This window comes from Oncorhynchus mykiss, chromosome 30 (assembly GCF_013265735.2).
Source record: "Oncorhynchus mykiss isolate Arlee chromosome 30, USDA_OmykA_1.1, whole genome shotgun sequence".
Taxonomy (NCBI): Eukaryota; Metazoa; Chordata; class Actinopteri; order Salmoniformes; family Salmonidae; genus Oncorhynchus; species Oncorhynchus mykiss.
In genome coordinates this window covers 8145451-8166106 of record NC_050570.1, presented here as the reverse complement: position 1 = coordinate 8166106, position 20656 = coordinate 8145451, and the positions used below count along the sequence as shown (strand labels likewise).

At 44.1% G+C, this 20656-nt stretch overlaps 1 protein-coding gene across 1 annotated transcript in view; it reads right to left on the bottom strand.

Moving 5' to 3' along the window:
* Positions 1-10607: 10607 nt before the first annotated feature.
* Positions 10608-20656, bottom strand: part of LOC110522720 (secretory carrier-associated membrane protein 2) — a 29177-nt gene continuing 19128 nt past the window's right edge. Inside the window, 4 exon segments of the mRNA XM_036968616.1 lie at positions 10608-12029; positions 12912-12939; positions 12941-13024; positions 13441-13542. Coding sequence (XP_036824511.1) covers positions 11889-12029; positions 12912-12939; positions 12941-13024; positions 13441-13542 — 355 coding nt within the window. The 3' untranslated portion in view covers positions 10608-11888.

Sequence of the window (20656 nt, the reverse complement as noted above, 5' to 3'; positions counted from 1 at the left end):
TGTAAACAGAGGGGTCTACTTTCTTGGGGACCTGAATATTAATTGGTTTTCATCAAGCTGTCTGCTCAACAGGAAGCTTCTCACTGTAACCAGTGCCTGTAATCCGGTTCAGGTTATTTAAAAAATCCGACCAGGGTGTTTACAAACACTACAGGAACAAGATTGTCCGCATGTATTGGTCACATTTTTACTAATACTGTAGAATTTTGTTCTAAAGCAGTATCCTTACCCATTAGTTGCAGTGACCACAATATAGTGGCCATATCCAGGAAAGCCAAAGTTCCAACAGCTAGGCCTAAAATAGTGTATAAGTGATCATACAAAAGATTTTGCTGTGACTCATGTGATTGTAACGACGTGCGCTGAGAGTCGGGAAGCAAGTTCAGGGAGTGAGTGTTTTAATAAATACACGTAACATAGTACAAAACAAGAAACCACGAACGCACAGACGTGACACCGAAACAATGACGCCTGGGGAAAGAACCAAAGGGAGTGAAATATATAGGGAAGGTAATCAGGGAAGTGATGGAGTCCAGGTGAGTCTGTCGCCACGCAGGCGCGCGTAATGATGGTGACAGGTTTGCTCCAAAATGAGCAGCCTGGTGACCTAGAGGCAGGAGAGGGAGAACACGTGACAGTACTGCTCCAGCCGCAGCACGCCGATCAAAATGACGATCCCCTGCTGATGCGCTGGATGAGAGTCTGACCAACCGGCGGAGGCAGGAAAAAACAGAAAAAAAACACTCCATGATGCTTCCCTTAGGTGAGTGTTTTAATAAATAAACGTAACATAATACAAAACAAGAAACCATGAACAACACACAAACATGACACAGAAACAATGATGTCTGGGGAAAAAACCCAAAGAGAGTGACATATATAGGGAAGGTAATCAGGGAAGTGATGTAGTCCAGGTGAGTCTGACGACACGCAGGTGCGCGTAACGATGGTGACAGGTGTGCGGCATAATGAGTAGCCTGGTGACCTAGAGGCCAGAGAAGGAGCACATGTGATGTTAAAAATATATAAAGAATGATGGGAAAAAAAACTTTGGAGTACTTTAAATGAAATGATGGGCAGAAAGACTAATTCAACTCCATCTTCTGATGACTTATTCATTGCAAAACCATTTAATGATTCCAATTCTTTTAAACGATTATGTAATTTGCGAAGTGGCAAAAGTACGCAGGAAATGCCAACAATGAACAGTGAGCCACCGTACTTATGCATAAAAAACTAATAATGAAAAAAAGGCATTTCAAGTTTGAATTTTTGTAAAGTTAGTGTGGGAGAGGTGGAAAAATGATTGTTAGTAATGACAAGCCTCCTGGCATTGACAACTTAGATGGAAAGCTACTGAGGATGGTAGCTGACTCTATAGCCAGTGCTATCTGTCATATATTTAATTTGAGCCTAGAGGAAAGTCTTTGTCCTTAGGCATGGAGGGAAGCCAAAGTCTTGTCCCTACCCAAGAGTGTTAAAGCAGCCTTTATTGGTTCTAACAGCATACCTATAAGCTTGCTGCTGCCAGCTCTTAGCAAACTGTTAGAAAAAAATTGTGTTGGAACAAATACAATGCTATTTCTCTGTAAACCAATGAACAACAGACTTCCAGCATTCTTATAGAGAAGGACACTCAACATATACTTCACTGACACAAATGTCTGAGGATTGGTTGATAGAAATGTATAATAACAAGATTGTGGGAGCTATACTGTTAGATTTCAGTGCAGCCTTTGACATTATTGATCCTAACCTGTTGTTGAGAAAACGTATGTGTTATGGCTTTTCAAACTCTGCCATATCGTGGATTCAGAGCTATCAATCTAATAGAACTCATAGGGTTTTCTTTAATGGAAGCTTCTCTAATGTCAAAGATCTAAAGTGTGGTGTACCGCAGGGAAGCTCTCTAGGCCTTCTACTATTTTCTATTTGTAAGTCTATGTATGCTGATGATTCAACCATATACGCATCGCAACCACAGCTAATGTAGTCACTGAAAACCTTAAAGAGTTGCAGTCTGTATTGGAATGGGTGGCCAGTAATAAACTGGTCCTGAACATCTCTAAAACTAAGAGCATTGTATTTGGTACAAATCATTCCCGAAGTTCTAGACCTCGGCTGGATCTGGTAATGAATGGTGTGACTGTTGAACAAGTTGGGGAGACTCAATTACTTGGTGTTACCTTAGATTGTAAACTGTCATGGTCAAACATATAGATCCAATGGTTGTAAAGATGGGGAGAGGTCGGGCCGTAATAAAGACACCACACTCTAAGAAGCAACTCCTGCAGGCTCTAGTTTTGTCTTATCTTGATTATTATCCAGTTGTGTGGCCGAGTGCTGCAAGGAAAGACCTAGTTAAGCTTCAGCTGGCCCAGAACAGAGCTGCACGTCTTGCATTATAATCAGAGGGCTGATATAAACACTATTCATGCCAGTTTCTCTTGGCTAAGAGTTGAGGAAAGACTGACTCCGTCACTTCTTATTTTTATAAGAAATGTTAATGTGTTGAAAATCCCAAATTATTCGCATTGTCAACTTACACACACACACGTTTCACAGTCCCCAAATCCAGAACAAATTCAAGAAAGCGTACAGTATTATATAGAGCCATTATTGCATATTATATTGCACACATGAACAGCAAACCTGGTTTTAAAAAACAGATAAAGCAACACCACACGGCACAACGCCTCTCCCCTATTTGACCTAGATAGTTTGTGTGTATGTATTGATATGCAGACTACGTGTGCCATTTTTAAATGTCTGTAGTTCTTCTGTCCTTGAGCTGTTCTTGTCTATTAATGTTCTGTATTATGTCATGTTTCATGTGGACCCCAGGAAGAGTAGCTTTGTTTTTGCAACAGCTAATGGGGATCGTAATATAATTCCAAATACTGGGCTGGCGTGGTGACACGTAGTCTGCGGTTGTGAGGCCGGTTGGACGCACTGACAAATTCTCTAAAACAACATTGGAGGCGGCTTATGGTAGAGAAATAAAGATTCAATTCTCTGGCAACAACTCTGGCGGACATCCCTGCAGTCAGCATGCCAATTGTACCCTCCCTCAAATCTTGACATATGTGGCCTTTCATTGTCCCCAGGACAAGGTGCACCTGTGTAATGATCATGCTGTTTAATCATCTTCTTGATATTTAACACCTGTCAGGTGGATGGGTTATCTTGGCAAAGGAGGAATGCTCACTAACAAGGATGTAAACAAATTTGTCCACAAAATGCTAGAGAAAAAAGCTTTTCATGCAAATGAACAATTTTATTTCAACTCATGAAACATGGGACCAACATTTTACATGTTGCGTTTATATTTTTGTTCAGTATAAATATAATGTGGCTGTCCATGGTCCTGATTTCTGACCATAAGTCCAAATCCCCATCTCCATCCATTGTTTAGGAAAGGGACGATTTAGCAAGCTAGCAAGCTACTACAGGACATCAACACAAGCAGACCAGAAACATACACATTTTTCTGAAAATGATGTTTTTGATTAAGTGTTTTTAAAGGTTTTTTTTTACCCTTATATTACCAGGTAAGTTGACTGAGAACACATTTTCGTTTACAGCCACGACCTGGGGAATAGTTATATGGGAGTGCTGGGGGGATGAATGACCCAATTGATTGGTCTGAAGCCAAAACCTAACTGGCCTCCCTTGGGGGGCATTTTGCTGCACCAGGACAACCCACAGTTGAGCTCAGCTGAATGCTGATTGACCAAATGCTTGCTCTCATCAATCAATCAAATGCTGCGTGGCAGCATGTTATACACTTTTTGTCCAGACAGCATCACATACATGGGCTACACATACAGAGACAGAGGGGCGCTGTTTCCCTCCCTCTGATGATTTCTCCGGAGAGATTCAACCACATGCCAATTGATGGGAAATTATGAAAACACTGAGATAGATGAAAGATACATTATTTTATCATTGGTATTTTTTTTAATTGGTCAAATATTTGCTGAAGACTGGCTTCCCTTGGCATCCATGAATACACTCCACTGCAGACAGCAGATGTGTTGTGCACTGAAGTCCCCAAACGAAAGGAAAAGGTGAGAGGAGGTGCGAGCGTGTAGACACAAGAAGGAATTATACAATGAGCAAAGAGATGATGCTGTTTGTATGTGGCTGAACTTTGTTTTCATTCTGCCGATTCTGTTGAAAACCTTTTCTTAAAACAGAAGCAAACCTAAACTGGGAAAGACCTATCTGAATCTGTCCAATATAAACTCTCGTTTTGATTGTAAAACGCAACTGTTTGGACTAATGATTACATGCCTAGAAGAGATAGATGCAGGTATGAGTGTGCATTGAATGTATTACTTTCGGTCACCTTGGTTACTACAAATTATCTTGACCTATGAACCTACTTTCTAAAGTTTCATAGACTAGGTTGTAGTAGCAACAGACTAGGTTGTAGTAGCAACAGACTAGGTTGTAGTAGCAACAGACTAGGTTGTAGCGACAACAGACTAGGTTGTAGCGACAACAGACTAGGTTGTAGCGACAACAGACTAGGTTGTAGCGACAACAGACTAGGTTGTAGCGACAACAGACTAGGTTGTAGCGACAGACTAGGTTTTGTAGCGACAGACTAGGTTGTAGCGACAGACTAGGTTGTAGCGACAACAGACTAGGTTGTAGCGACAACAGACTAGGTTGTAGCGACAGACTAGGTTTTGTAGCGACAGACTAGGTTTTGTAGCGACAGACTAGGTTTTGTAGCGACAGACTAGGTTGTAGCGACAGACTAGGTTGTAGCGACAACAGACTAGGTTGTAGCGACAGACTAGGTTGTAGCGACAGACTAGGTTGTAGCGACAGACTAGGTTGTGTAGCGACAGACTAGGATTGTAGCGACAGACTAGGTTGTAGCGACAGACTAGGTTGTAGCGACAGACTAGGTTGTGTAGCGACAGACTAGGTTGTAGCGACAGACTAGGTTGTAGCGACAGACTAGGTTTTGTAGCGACAGACTAGGTTGTAGCGACAGACTAGGTTGTAGCGACAGACTAGGTTGTAGCGACAGACTAGGTTTTGTAGCGACAGACTAGGTTTTGTAGCGACAGACTAGGTTTTGTAGCGACAGACTAGGTTTTGTAGCGACAGACTAGGTTGTAGTGACAGACTAGGTTTTGTAGCGACAGACTAGGTTTTGTAGCGACAGACTAGGTTGTAGCGACAGACTAGGTTGTAGCGACAGACTAGGTTTTGTAGCGACAGACTAGGTTTTGTAGCGACAGACTAGGTTGTAGCGACAGACTAGGTTTTGTAGCGACAGACTAGGTTTTGTAGCGACAGACTAGGTTGTAGCGACAGACTAGGTTTTGTAGCGACAGACTAGGTTGTAGCGACAGACTAGGTTTTGTAGCGACAGACTAGGTTGTAGCGACAGACTAGGTTTTGTAACGACAGACTAGGTTGTAGCGACAGACTAGGTTTTGTAGCGACAGACTAGGTTTTGTAGCGACAGACTAGGTTGTAGCGACAGACTAGGTTTTGTAGCGACAGACTAGGTTGTAGCGACAGACTAGGTTGTAGCGAAAGACTAGGTTGTAGCGAAAGACTAGGTTGTAGCGACAGACTAGGTTTTGTAGCGACAGACTAGGTTGTAGCGACAGACTAGGTTGTAGCGACAGACTAGGTTGTAGCGACAGACTAGGTTGTAGCGACAGACTAGGTTTTGTAGCGACAGACTAGGTTTTGTAGCGACAGACTAGGTTGTAGCGACAGACTAGGTTTTGTAGCGACAGACTAGGTTGTAGCGACAGACTAGGTTTTGTAGCGACAGACTAGGTTGTAGCGACAGACTAGGTTTTGTAGCGACAGACTAGGTTGTAGCGACAACAGACTAGGTTGTAGTGACAGACTAGGTTGTAGCGACAGACTAGGTTTTGTAGCGACAGACTAGGTTGTAGCGACAACAGAGTAGGTTGTAGCGACAACAGACTAGGTTGTAGCGACAGACTAGGTTGTAGCGACAGACTAGTTTGTAGCGACAGACTAGGTTTTGTAGCGACAGACTAGGTTTTGTAGCGACAGACTAGGTTGTAGCGACAGACTAGGTTGTAGCGACAGACTAGGTTTTGTAGCGACAGACTAGGTTGTAGCGACAGACTAGGTTTTGTAGCGACAGACTAGGTTGTAGCGACAGACTAGGTTTTGTAGCGACAGACTAGGTTGTAGCAACCCCATGATGAGTACAGGGAACATTAGAGTATCATGCAGTAGACCAAACCTATCCATGTTACATTGAACTGGGGAATGGAATATCATTTATCATCTTAAACTACACCGACCGCCACTGATACTCCGTGTATATCAATGAATTGGGGAGGGCACTAGAACAGTCTGCAGCACCTGGCCTCACCCTACTGGACTTGGAAATCAAATGTCAAATTGCAGATTATCTGGTGCTCCTATACCCAATCAAGAAGGGCCTACAGCAGCACCTCAATCTTCTGCACAGATTCTGTCAGACTTGGGCCTTGACAGTAAATCTCTGTAAGACAAAAATAATGGTTTTCCAATAAAGGTCCAGTGGCCAGGACAACAAATGCAAATTCCATCTAGACACGGTTGCACTAGAGCACACAAAAAACTATATCTACAGTTGAAGTCAGAAGTTTACATACACCTTAGCCAAATACATTTTAACTCAGTTTTTTCACAATTCCTGACATTTAATCCTAGTAAAAGAAATCCCTGTCTTAGGTCAGTTAGGATCACCACTTTATTTTAAGAATGTGAAATGTCAGAATAATAGTAGAGAGAATGATTTATTTCAGTGAATCTCAGTAAGAGGAAAAATAATGGTGTTCCAAAAAAGGTCCAGAAGTGGACCGCCGAACACAGATCTCTTGCTGCCTCAGAGATCCTGCCTTCGTTGTATTTCTACTGGGTCTGTCAGACAAGCTTGGATGAATTCTAAACAAAAATGCAGAGGAAGCCTCTTAAGACATCATTATCAATGTTTAGCAATTTAATTATGTTAAAAGTAAAGACAAGCCTTAGTCATTGCAATAGGACTCCCACAACACTAATTAAATTAATTAGTCAGATAAAAAGTGTGATTTAGTTGCTAGATTTTTATTTAGATGGCTAAAATGTAGTGAAAACTATTTTTTATATTTAATATATAAAGGCACTATTTTAGGGACTTTTGATGTGTCTAAAATTAATTTGTAGCCCATTTCCCATTTGTTCAATGGACTAACCCAGGAATCTGCTACAGTGGAAGAGGATATTAATATGATCAGTGGAAAATGTCAAAGATATCAGTTGCTATTTCCCAATTCAGGCCCGTGCGGTGAGTTCAGTGCATAGACCAGTCTTCAAACTCTCTTTATTCTCTGTGACTGCCTAATTCAGCTTTTCTCCTCGTTGACTTTGACTTTTCTCCCAAATGGCACCCTATTCCCTATATAGTGCACTACTTTTGACCAGGCCACATAGGGAGTAGTGCACTTTGTAGAGAATAGGGTTCTATTTGGGACACTACCCTTGTGCCTGCGGTTCACACATCTAAATATATAGCAGAAGGTGTTCCATCAGAAACCATCACCACAGGACTTGATGATAACCTTTTCTGAAGGTTGATGCAATTGGGTTAAAAGGCTGGAGTTCCAATAGGCTATATTTTAGGTTATTTTGGAGGGAGGGAGGGAGACAGACAGACAGACAGACAGACAGGCAGGCAGGCAGACAGGCATTCATAGATAGTTCAGTTGAATAAATACACAAAGCAGTACATGTACAATATGGGCTGCAGGTTGGGGGAGACTGGGGATGGTTGTAACTTGGGATAGTTGGAATCTTTCAATTCCTCCAACCAGGAGCAAGGTAGAATCATGTAATTCACTTTGCACATGCTCAGTTTAGTCCTCAACCCTCATGTGTAGAAGCAAAACTGTTGAGCAAAATATGATTTTGAGGTAACATATTCTTTATTTTTTTATTTTTGGGAGGGGGAGATGATGGTATCACCTGCTTTGTAGTTAGATTCGCCAAACTTATATCAGGTTTCTAACCAATCTGTGTAGAAATATTTGATGTAATTTATCGATGTTTAAGTTTTAAAATTGAAGCTAGCTAATGGCTGCAAGGGTCAGGGTTAGTTGTAACAAGTCTAAGAAGGTCTAGGTGCAGTGCTGTGAATACCGATGGGCCCACCAAGCCTGTAAACCCAGGTCTACCGTGCCACTGTCACAACTGTGACTCTGGTTGAGCGTACATGTAACACACACACACACACACACACACACACACACACACACACACACACACACACACACACACACACACTGTTTAGTTCAAATGTCGTTGAATAGTTGAGAAGGGCCTGTGGATTGAGTTCAACAATAAACAGTGTATAATTTGTAATATCATTTCTGCCACATGGCGATGTGAGTTCTCATGTTCTCAAGTATTTTTAACGTTTAGTTGATAAATCATGATTTTTTTCCCCCAACTGTTACATTTAACCTCAACAAGCAAACTGAGACAGACTATGGGATAAATTGTATTTAAAACAAAACCATGCATTTGCGGTTTGAGTGAGGTATATAATAACTTCACTAATTTGTAGAGGACAGATGTTATTTGTATTAAATTGTGTTACAACCATACCCAGTCTCCTCATATGATCCAAGCACCGAGCGGTGAGTCAGCTCTTCATTTCAGCATGTTCCAGAAACTCCAGCGTGCTGCCCCCTACTGGGGAAAAAAAACATTGACTCTCCTAGTTTAAAAATGAATATTCCCTGTCATTCATATCCCATTCATATCCCTGCAGTGCTGTTTGTTAATAATAAAACAATTAGGATAAGTCAAATCCCAAGTTTTTGTGAGAGCTATCAGCTTAGCTTCTTTATGGTAGGTGTTGCCATGCCAATTATGTAAATGTACAAGTTACTAACTCATGAAGAGCTGGAGTGACCTCTGCTGCTTGACCTCTCTGAACACACGTCCCTTTTCGAAGCATATTTTGTTTCCTTTTCTAAAATGTCACTTTCTCGTTCTGATACCAGTCAACCAACACCTCCAAAACTCTGTACATTCAGAATCTATCTATTTAACAAGATAGGCCTCGACTAGCCTGGTCCCAGATCTGTTTGTGCTGTCTTCCCAAACCCTATGGTGATTGATGGCCATCGATTACCTTATATGTCGACAAGACATGGGTCCAGGCTGACTGGGTCCAGGCCTGGACCCATGTCCAACAGATCTGGGTCCAGGCTATGACTCGAACATCCCACAGTTCCTGCAAAGAAAACCACAACAATCTGTTCCATTGGTTAGCTACATAGTACAACAGGTACAGCCTCCTCCTTGCCTCCCTCCAGTGTTCAAACTCTGACTGCTCCTCGCCTCGTCGACCTCGATTCCTTTGTTCGACTTATAAATAGCTGCCCTGCCGTGTAATGTACCTGTGAAGCGTCAGGAGAATTCCACTGGGTCGCTGTGTCTTACAGCCTGGGATCTGAATGAGTGGTGTGCAGGGTCAGGTGGTTGGCTGGGATGCCGTCTGGCCCATTTGTTGATAGCAGAGGTATGTGAGGAGGAAGAGGAGAGGGAGGAGGATGAAGAGGCGATGGTTGGCTGGGACGCTGTCTGGCCCATTTCATGAAGGTGGAGTAGGAGAGGGGGGAGGAGAAAGAGGAGGCGGAGGAGGCTTGGTTGTTATTCTGGCCTGCACCCTGGAGAGAGGAGAGCATCAGCTGCTGTTCTGTGTGTTCTTTATTGCAAAGTCACTGCAGCATCAGACAGTGTAGTGGTGGAGTGGGTCAAGGGTCAAGGTGGAGGAAATAAAAGGCTACAGTGCATTTCAATATTGGTCCCATTCCAATACTTCAGAATTGCATCCTTCCTTCCTAGTTTCCTAAAAGTAGGCTGCATCTCTAGTCAAAAAGGAGAGCACTTTGTAGGGAATTAGGGTGCCATTATCTCGGTACTGATATGACCGGAGTGGTGATGGCAATGCAGCAGAAGCCTTGCTCTCACCTGTCCAATTAAAATGTTAGATTAGTGATCACTTCAAGGAAGGAAGAAACGGATTCATTCCCAAACCACACGTATGTTATGTTAACTTATCTTCCTTTAAAAACAACAATTGTATCAATTAAAGCAAACATTTTTTTATTAGAAAAATGCTACAAGTTTTTATAATTTGAATGTCAAAAAGGCCATATAAAATTCTCCACTCCTAAAACAATGCAGGTCAAAGGTTATATTCACACAGATATGAATTAAGAAAACAAAATCTATTTCAATATCAATAGTATTTTTATGATAAGTAACACTGATTTGAGATACATTAAAAAAAAAACTTTAGTAAACCAATAGATCAAATATTACATTCTTCATGATCGATTTGCTTTGTTGATTTTTTGATTTAAGTCTTACATTTAAACCGCCACTTATACAAATGTATACATACATTGCTCCTGTGAATGTGGCAAATCAAAATGATAAAATAGATTGTTTACATCAATCCAGTCACAAATCATTTAAGTACTTGATCTTTTGTCTAATCATTTGTGTTACAGTAAGAAAGACATCTCAAATAAGAGCATATATCTTATTGTTTGACCACTCAGCTCTACTTTGTCCAGCTCTAATTTTGAGTGACAAGCGCTTCCCGACCTGAGTTACCAAAACACTAATCAAAAGCAGAGCAAAGAGCTATTTCTCATTGTTCACATGATGAATCTGTTGGTGGCGTGAGTTTGTCAATCTAAATGATACCATTTTCACACTACTGAGCTGAGCTGAACAGAAGTCTACTGGCCTGGTTATTCATCCAGCATAGTTGCCTGAACCGTGCTGGAAAGGACAATGTGAAGAAAAAAAAAAAGTGTGTGTACAGCACGATTCAGGTCGACACGATAGTATGAACGATGAGCATGTGTCATACATTTTTTTTTTTTTTTTATATATAAAAAAATAGTTCTTTAATAACGGAATTTCTCCCACAATAAAAAAGAGCAAAATGGTTGGTTAACGTAGGAACCAATGGCTACAGCGACAAACTGGAGAGACACTGGTCAAGGCACACGTCAAGGTTTTGGTCAAAAGGTATAGTCCATTCCAAAAGCCAAGTTTACCAGGCAGGGGTATGAAAATGACAAACTTTGGTTCCGGGGTGAACTGTCCCTTTAAGTTGAATAGGACAGCCTATACTGACAATGGGGTGAACTGTCCCTTTAAGTTGAATAGGACAGCCTATACTGACAATGGGGTGAACTGTCCCTTTAAGTTGAATAGGACAGCCTATACTGACAATGGGGTGAACTGTCCCTTTAAGTTGAATAGGACAGCCTATACTGACAATGGGGTGAACTGTCCCTTTAAGTTGAATGGGACAGCCTATACTGACAAACCAACCTGCTGTTAAATATTCAAGCCATTCTTACACAACACCTGTCTCTCATTGCCAAAGCCAATACTCTACACATACAGCAGGACTATGTACAACATGAAGATATTGGAAACAAAGTACCTCATTTTGACGAAAACTATCTGAAAAGGCTAATGAAATGTTGTGGATCTGAAGGTGCGTTAGTTTGAGGTGATTTCTAAGTATAATGGAACATATGCATCTAATAATTACAGTAGCCCTGGTAACTAATAACCTAGGTGATTATCATAGTCTTATGAGACAGAGTACACACTTTAAACGTCATTATATTTTTCATTCAGGTTTCACCCTGCTAAAAGCAACACTCGTGGTCTTCATTTGTACATTGAAATTAAAGGATGCTGAAAAGACACCATTGTTGAGAGACTAAACCAGTGGTTCCTTTACAACAGAGTCTCAACGGGTGGAGAGTGAAGGGGGTATCTGGGGGTTGAGTTAGCCCGGCCTGGGTCTAGTTGTTCCCCTGGAAGGCAGTGGAGGCGGCTGCGGAGGTGGCAGCCGTCTGGAAGGTCTTGTTGGTGAGCACGCCCTGGGAGAACTCCTGCTGGGCCTTCTGGAAGCTGGCCCCGGTACGCCTGTACTGGCTGTGCACCTGGGGGAGGACACCACATCATTAGGGGTTATAGTATAGAATGTATAGCAGGGCTCTCCAACCCTGTCCCTGGAGAGTTACCGTCCTCTAGGTTCTCTCCAACCCTGTCCCTGGAGAGCTACCGTCCTCTAGGTTCTCTCCAACCCTGTCCCTGGAGAGCTACCGTCCTCTAGGTTCTCTCCAACCCTGTCCCTGGAGAGCTACCGTCCTCTAGGTTCTCTCCAACCCTGTCCCTGGAGAGCTACCGTCCTCTAGGTTCTCTCCAACCCTGTCCCTGGAGAGCTACCGTCCTCTAGGTTCTCTCCAACCCTGTCCCTGGAGAGCTACCGTCCTCTAGGTTCTCTCCAACCCTGTCCCTGGAGAGTTACCGTCCTCTAGGTTCTCTCCAACCCTGTCCCTGGAGAGCTACCGTCCTCTAGGTTCTCTCCAACCCTGTCCCTGGAGAGCTACCGTCCTCTAGGTTCTCTCCAACCCTGTCCCTGGAGAGCTACCGTCCTCTAGGTTCTCTCCAACCCTGTCCCTGGAGAGCTACCGTCCTCTAGGTTCTCTCCAACCCTGTCCCTGGAGAGCTACCGTCCTGTAAATTCACTCCAATCCTAATCTAGCACACCTGATTCTAATAATTAGATGGTTGATAAAATTAATCAGGTTAATTATAACTTAGCCGTAAGAAGCATCCTGATCTCACCAGCTTACATTCTGTTTAACTACATGGATACAGTCACTACACCGTGGTTAAATTCCTAAAATCAACTGGATGAGGTCAGAGGTTCCTCCCCTCTGACCTTCTCATCTGATGGGTTTTGATGAGGTGGTGAGGATGCGAGGAATCAAGGAAATGCAATAGAGATTCTCCCAGGGAGTTACGGTAACGCCACGTACCATCCACAGCAGGATGACTGACAGCACAGGCAGTGAAGAAGTAGGCCACCACCATCATGATGGCTCCCACCGCCTTGTTGGAGGCGAAGGCCAACAACGAGGTGATCCAACCACTGGAATCAAGAAGAAATCAATATACGGTAAATTGTTTAATTTAGTCGAACGCGGAAATGCATTTTCCTTTGAAATTGTTATAAAATATACATGTTAGTCACCATTGAACAATTATATGGTTTAAAGTCACAATATTTATAGAATGCACTATATATACAGTGGCAAGATAAAATGTTTGTGAACCCAACAAAGCATCTCAGAGTGCTGATCTAGGATCAGGTCCCTCATTGCCATTATACTCATATTTATTCTGACCTAAAAAGGGAAAACAGATCCTAGATCAGTACTCATAATCTTGGTCTGGTGTATATGGGCCCTGGTTGGACTGGTGAACACACACAGATTGAAGATAAAAAACAACATCAATTTGACATCCATAGCATCCCACTCACTCAGACCTGTTCCTCACACCCACCTGTTTCCCAATTTGGGGAAGCCCACAGACTGGATAATGAACACCACCACTTGGCAGAAGAACACAAAGAAGAAGAAGAAGTAACTGAAGGAGCAGTCCGACCTGCAGAGACCCAGGGTTTAGAGAACACAGAATTAAATAACACCATTTGGCAGTAAATTGGGAAATAAAAGCCTTATTTCTTTTTTTTTTTAAACACTTCACTGTTTCTCTGTGTTTGGACAGGATGCCAACAGTTAGAGCAGTAAAAAGGACATGTTTTGTCATACGGTCTGATATACCACGACTGTCAGCCAAATCAGCATTCAGGGCTCGAACCACCCAGTTTATAATATATAAATAATACTTTTACCTTGCTACAGCAATGTTTCAAATCAGTCCCTCCAGTATCTTGCAATTGCATACTTTTTTTTAGCTAAATCAACAGCTTACAAATGTGACCAATCACCATTAACCAATCAGCACTTTTACCGCATAAAATGGTTAAATCAAGCCACACTTAAACAAACCTTTCATCCCGGCAGTGCATTTTTTTGTATTTTTTTATTATTATTTAAAAAAAAATGTTTTACCCCTTTTTCTCCCCAATTTCGTGGTATCCAATTGTTTTAGTAGCTACTATCTTGTCTCATCGCTACAACTCCCATACGGGCTCGGGAGAGACGAAGGTCGAAAGTCATGCGTCCTCCGATACACAACCCAACCAAGCCGCACTGCTTCTTAACACAGCGCACAGCCAACCCGGAAGCCAGCCGCACCAATGTGTCGGAGGAAACACCGTGCACCTGGCAACCTTGGTTAGCGCGCACTGCGCCCAGCCCGCCACAGGAGTTGCTGGTGCGCGATGACACAAGGATATTCCTACCGACCAACCCCTCCCTAACCCGGACGACGCTAGGCCAATTGTGCGTCGCCCCACGGACCTCCCGGTCGCGGCCGGTTACGACAGAGCCTGGGCGCGAACCCAGAGTCTCTGATGGCACAGCTGGCGCTGCAGTACAGCGCCCTTAACCACTGCGCCACCCGGGAGGCCCTGTCAGTGCATTTGTGACAAATTTGAAAATGAACTATTCTGCATGCAAATATCACACACAAAACACACTGAAATCCTGGGATGGACTTTAAAATGCTCTTTGTGATCCACCAGATAAACAAGGCCTTGTTGTCAGCCGAAGCACAGTGGCATGCAAACCAATTGGATGCACAAATTAGCTATATGCAAACATGAAAGATTATAGAATCTCTTATTAATTAAATAACTTCTTGTGAAGATCAGTAGGTCCTGGTAAACTCAGTAGGTCCTGGTAAACTCAGTAGGTCCTGGTAAACTCAGTAGGTCCTGGTAAACTCACTAGGTCCTGGTAAACTCACTAGGTCCTGGTAAACTCACTAGGTCCTGGTAAACTCACTAGGTCCTGGTAAACTCACTAGGTCCTGGTAAACTCACTAGGTCCTGGTAAACTCAGTAGTTCCTGGTAAACTCACTAGGTCCTGGTAAACTCAGTAGTTCCTGGTAAACTCACTAGGTCCTGGTAAACTCAGTAGGTCCTGGTAAACTCACTAGGTCCTGGTAAACTCAGTAGGTCCTGGTAGGTCCTGGTAAACTCAGTAGGTCCTGGTAGGTCCTGGTAAACTCAGTAGGTCCTGGTAAACTCAGTAGGTCCTGGTAGGTCCTGGTAAACTCAGTAGGTCCTGGTAAACTCGGTACGTCCTGGTAAACTCAGTAGGTCCTGGTAAACTCAGTAGGTCCTGGTAGGTCCTGGTAAACTCAGTAGGTCCTGGTAGGTCCTGGTAAACTCAGTAGGTCCTGGTAAACTCGGTAGGTCCTGGTAAACTCGGTACGTCCTGGTAAACTCAGTAGGTCCTGGTAAACTCGGTAGGTCCTGGTAAACTCGGTAGGTCCTGGTAAACTCGGTAGGTCCTGGTAAACTCGGTAGGTCCTGGTAAACTCGGTACGTCCTGGTAAACTCAGTAGGTCCTGGTAAACTCAGTAGGTCCTGGTAAACTTGTAGCGGTATTTATTAGAGAGGGGTAAAGAAAGCTTTTGTTCGGGCGCCAGGCAGGTATTAACCATGCCGAAAGGAAAAGAGTAGAATAGAAAGAACCACTACCAGACCCACACACATCAGCAGAAGAGACTGCCTAGAGTGTAGCCTGTTTACCAGATAGCCAGTGGAGAGAAAAGAGAATACACACCATATAAAACCCACATCACAGCACAGGGGTAACCCAAACAAGAATACCTCATACAATAATACTAATACTAATAATGGCAGAGCAATTCAACAGCAACTTCATACAAGAACGAACCCAGTCATCAACATAGGATTTGCAATAATCTGTATTATTTTCTAGTAGATGAGTGCAGAGGGTATGAATGTGGGGGGTGTTCATCGACACAACAAAGGCCTTAAAAATGTCCAGTCTTCTCAGCCACATGTCATTAGTACATCTCAATACAGTTCACATAACAATACACAATTGGCAAGCAACCTCCCTTTTAACTAAAATGTCCAAATACTTCAGGCAGGGCAATAATAGTCCAGCTCTAATGCACTTCAATGGGAAGTGCATTGGAAAAATAGAGAGTCTGTTTCAGGGTAAAGCACTGGAACGATAGAGGGAAGAGAAAAAGAGAAAGAGAACAAGAGAGGTCTTAGCTGTGGTCTTCAGGCGTGCAGGTGTACTGTCTGACTGTCCGATGGTTTGTATGTTAACGCTTCGCAACAATGTTGCTACTAATCCATGCGATCCATAACGGGCGTGGTCCCAAACAAAAACAACCACGACCTAGAGCGATTACACCGATGATTGAGTTAAATAATCTATAAACTACACACGCTGAAAACAAACAAAACTTCTGCAGCACAGCACACACAATCAAACTGTCGCGCCACCAAAGAGCCCCTCCCCAAAGAGCTGAACGAGCTCTCTTTATATTCTTCTTCCTTACTGCTCATGCGCTCTTAAAGTGGCAGTGCACGGTGAAGGCTCTGTGCAGATTTCGCCACACTCCTCCCCCCATGAAAAAACAATGCCTGTAGAAACAGAGAGGATGCAGGCTTTGACAGGTTCATGTTCCTGCTACACAAAACCAGGGAAGTCCTCCTCATCAGAGTCCTCCACGAAGAGGTCCTGCAGGTGTTGCTTTTGCCTGCGATCCAGCTCTTCTGCCGTAGGGTAGCAGGGCTTTAGGTCAACAACATGCACTGTCCTGACATCTTCCCCAGTGTCCTCCAAACAGACCAAGTAGTTCACTGGTCCCAACTGCTGCACTACACGGTATGGACCTTTCCATCTCGAAGCTAGCTTGGCAGTGAACTTCTTAGATGCCTTTGACAGATGATGTGAACGTACCCAGACACGAGACTGGGGTGGAAAACACACGTCTCGTCTATGTTTGTCATAGTTTCTCAGCTGTCGTTGTTTGGCTTTGGTTTTGCTGGCCTCCACTCTGGCTAGCAAGGTGTGGTGGTGTTGTACGGCATCAAACGCTGGGCAGTCAGGTGAAACATTCGAACTTTGCAAGACCCTGTCCATCGGTCCTTTTAGTGGTCTTCCCAGGTGGAGTTCGGCGGGAGTGACCCCAGAAGTCTCCTGCACGGCAGAGTTCAGTGCAAAGCGAAATTCTGGAAGATGCTGATCCCACCTTGTGTGCTGATCCCCCACGAATGAAGCAATCATCCCCTTCAGGGTTCGGTTTACCCTCTCGGTCAGGTTGGTCTGAGGATGGTAGGCTGTGGTCAGCTTGGCAATTACACCCCAGTAGGTACAGAGCTCTTTGTATATTCCTGATATGAACTGCGGACCTCGGTCAGAGAGGATTTGGTCCGGAATTCCGAATCTGGTAAAAACCTCCCTTCGCAGAATTAGAGCAATGGCTGATGCAGTGGCTTTGCGGAGGGGAAACAACTCCACCCAGTGTGTGTAGTAGTCCACTACCACCAATAAAAATTCATTCCGTGTCCCCCGGCTGGGAGGAAAAGGTCCCATGAGGTCAATTCCCAACATTTCATTTGGATGGTTCACCACGGTCTGCTGCATTTTCCCGGCAGGTCTGCCAATGTCTGGTTTGTATTTCTGGCAGACTTCACACTGCTGTACAAACTTCCGGGTATCAACCCACATGCCTGGCCAGTAAACCACATCTTGTAGTCTTCGATAAGTTTTAAAAACTCCAAGATGGCCACTCATGGGATTGGCATGATAAGCTTGGATTATCTGGTCACACAATGTAGAGGGAATGAAGACGCGATAATGGGTGCTGTGTATTCCATCCCCTCTTGGAGTTTTCCGATACACTTTATCCTGAATTATGCTATACTTATCATTGAAGCGACTCTTGGAGTCTTCTTCAGACAGACTCTTGTGGATCGCCATGATGGCAGCATCCTTCTGCTGTGCTCTCCATACACTCTCATCATCCAGAGGAAAGGAATCATCCAGACATTTAGCGGTAGTATAGGTACTGCACAAGGGAGGACAAACATTGGCAGTCTCTGTAATCCGAGAAAGGGCATCTGGTACAACGTTCAGTTTTCCTTTGCGATACTCAATGATGAAGTCAAACTTCTGCAGTCTGATAGACCAGCGAATAAGACGGCTGTTGGTCTTGCCTGATGCCAGAACCCACTGCAGAGCAGCGTGGTCTGTGACAACGGTGAAGATCTTTGCCTCCAAGTAGTAGCTCCATTTCTCCAAAGCCCAGACCACAGCGAGGCATTCCCTTTCAGTCGTTGAATAATTCCTCTCGGCTGAATTAAGGGTGCGACTTGCATAGGCAAGAACTTCTTCTGTTCCAAGTCCTGTTTGTTGAGCCAAGACTGCTCCAAGTCCTGTTTGACTTGCATCCGTGTACACAATGAAATGAGCATTCAGGTTAGGATGTCCAAGCACTGGAGGAGTAATTAGACTGTTTTTGAGTGCTTCAAATGCACCTTGGCATGCAGGGGTCCATTGGAATTTCACACCTTTCTTCTTAAGGTGATTGAGGGGTTCGGCTACCTTTGAAAAGTCAGGCACAAACCTGTGGTACCATCCAGCCATACCCAGAAACCGCTGAACAGCCTTGATGGATGTGGGAATTGGGAATTCCTGCACGGCTGCAACTTTGGCTGGATCTGCATGGATACCTTCAGCATTAACCACATGACCAAGGAACTTGAGTTCTGGCAGACAGAAACGACACTTCTTCAAGTTCAAGGTCAAACCTGCAGCCTTTAGTCTGTCGAAGACGGACTGAATGTCTTGCAGATGATCCGCAACAGAGGAGGAGTAGATTATGATGTCATCCAGATACACAAGACAATTTCTACCCCTCAGATCTCCCAGGACAGTCTCCATCAATCTTTGGAAGGTTGCTGGAGCATTCTTCAAACCAAAAGGCATGACTTTGAAGGAGTACAAACCAGCAGGGGTGACAAAGGCAGTCTTGTCCTGACTAGCGGGATCCATTGACACCTGCCAATAGCCACTGTTCAGATCCAGATTACTAAAGATGGATGCTCCTGCCAGAGATTCCAGTATGTCATTTATGTTTGGTAGAGGGTAGGCATCACTTTCTGTTATGGCATTCGGCTTCCTGTAGTCCACACAGAATCGATATCCACCATCTTTCTTAGGAATCAGGACAACCGGAGAAGCCCATCCGGAAAAAGAAGGTTCCACAATTCCATTCTCCAACATGCTTTTGAGCTGTTCATTGAGAATGGCCAGTTTGGCGGGGGACAGCCTGTAGGGACGCTGCTTAATAGGGACCTCATGCCGGGTATAGATTTTATGTTTGAAGACGGTTGTACGGCCGAGTGTAAGAGTACAGACCTCACTGTTCACGTCCAACATCTGGGATAGCTGCCACCTTTCATCATCCGACACACATGCCTGTTCCACCGCTTGTTTGATGTAGAAATCAGCATCAGGTTTGCTTTTGCTCTCGGATAGAAGGGGGGGTACGGCGGTAATCAGGGTGATAGTTGGGTTCTCAGACTTCACTGGTGGAACATGTTTTTGTCTTTGTCTCTTTATATTTTCTCTGTCTCTGACTTGACCTTGTCCGGACTCTGCATAATGTAGCAGGCTCCAACCTGAAATCAGTGCATTACCAGGTTGAAATGGATGAGGCTGAGAATAGTCAGAGTGCAGCCGATAGGAGGGTTCGGACATCGAGATGGTCAGTCCACTGAAGAACAGGAAGTCTAGGCCAAGGACTACAGCAAATGCAAGGCTTGAATCTGCAAGAATTGCCACAGGAAGGTTAATAGTCTCACCATGCAGTTGTATTATTATACTAATCCAGCCCAAGGGAGTGGTAGGTTCTCCATTGGCCAAGTACAATGGTCCCTCCTCCCATGTTCGTAGCTCCTCATGAGGTAATGCCATGTTCTGCCACAGGGCCTCTTGCATCAGGGTGTAAGATGCCCCTGTGTCGATTATGGCCTTCCCTCTCCAGTTCCTAACAGTCAGAGGAACCAATAGTTGTTGCGGAATAGGAATAAGACCGCTAGCTGTGCTGTCTAAAGGCTTCACGGTGGGCATTAAGGCTGACCCAATTGTATGCAAGCCACCACGCCTGTCTAGACTTTCAGTCTTCGGTCCTTTCCGACCTTTTCCTGAATCCTGACGCTGGACATAGAGCGGGCAAGAATCTGGAGGATGTTGGACTTTACACCTCCAACACATAACTGGACTTTTGTCCTGGATCTTGGGTACAAATATCTGAGACGGTTTAGCCCCAGGAGAGTTATTGGTATACTGGGATGAGGGAACCGGGTTTTTAGTTTGGAGGTGGCGCTTCCAGTCCTTCTCAAACTGAGTCCCAAGCCGCACCAGATCATCCACATTTTGCACACGTTCTCGAAGTTGACTAGCAAGGCGGGGAACCATGTTCTTAAGAAGGAGTTTGACCATCTCCTGCTCAGTAATGTCAGCCTTCCATCTTCTACATAGAACTCGATAGGAGAAGGCAAAGTCCCGTATTGGCTCTGCTTCACCCTGGACTCTGTTACGAACACGTTCCGCCAGTTCATCCCCATAGTCCTCTGAGAGGAAGGCTAAGAGGAATATTTTTTGAAACTCCTCCCAGGTTGACACATGTTCACGGGCTATCTCCCACCAGTCTCTTGCTGTACCATGGAGAACACTGCGGAGGGTGGCCAGAACCTCCAAGTCAGTAAGGGGCCGGATAGAAAGAAAATCATTACACTTAGATAAGAAAAAC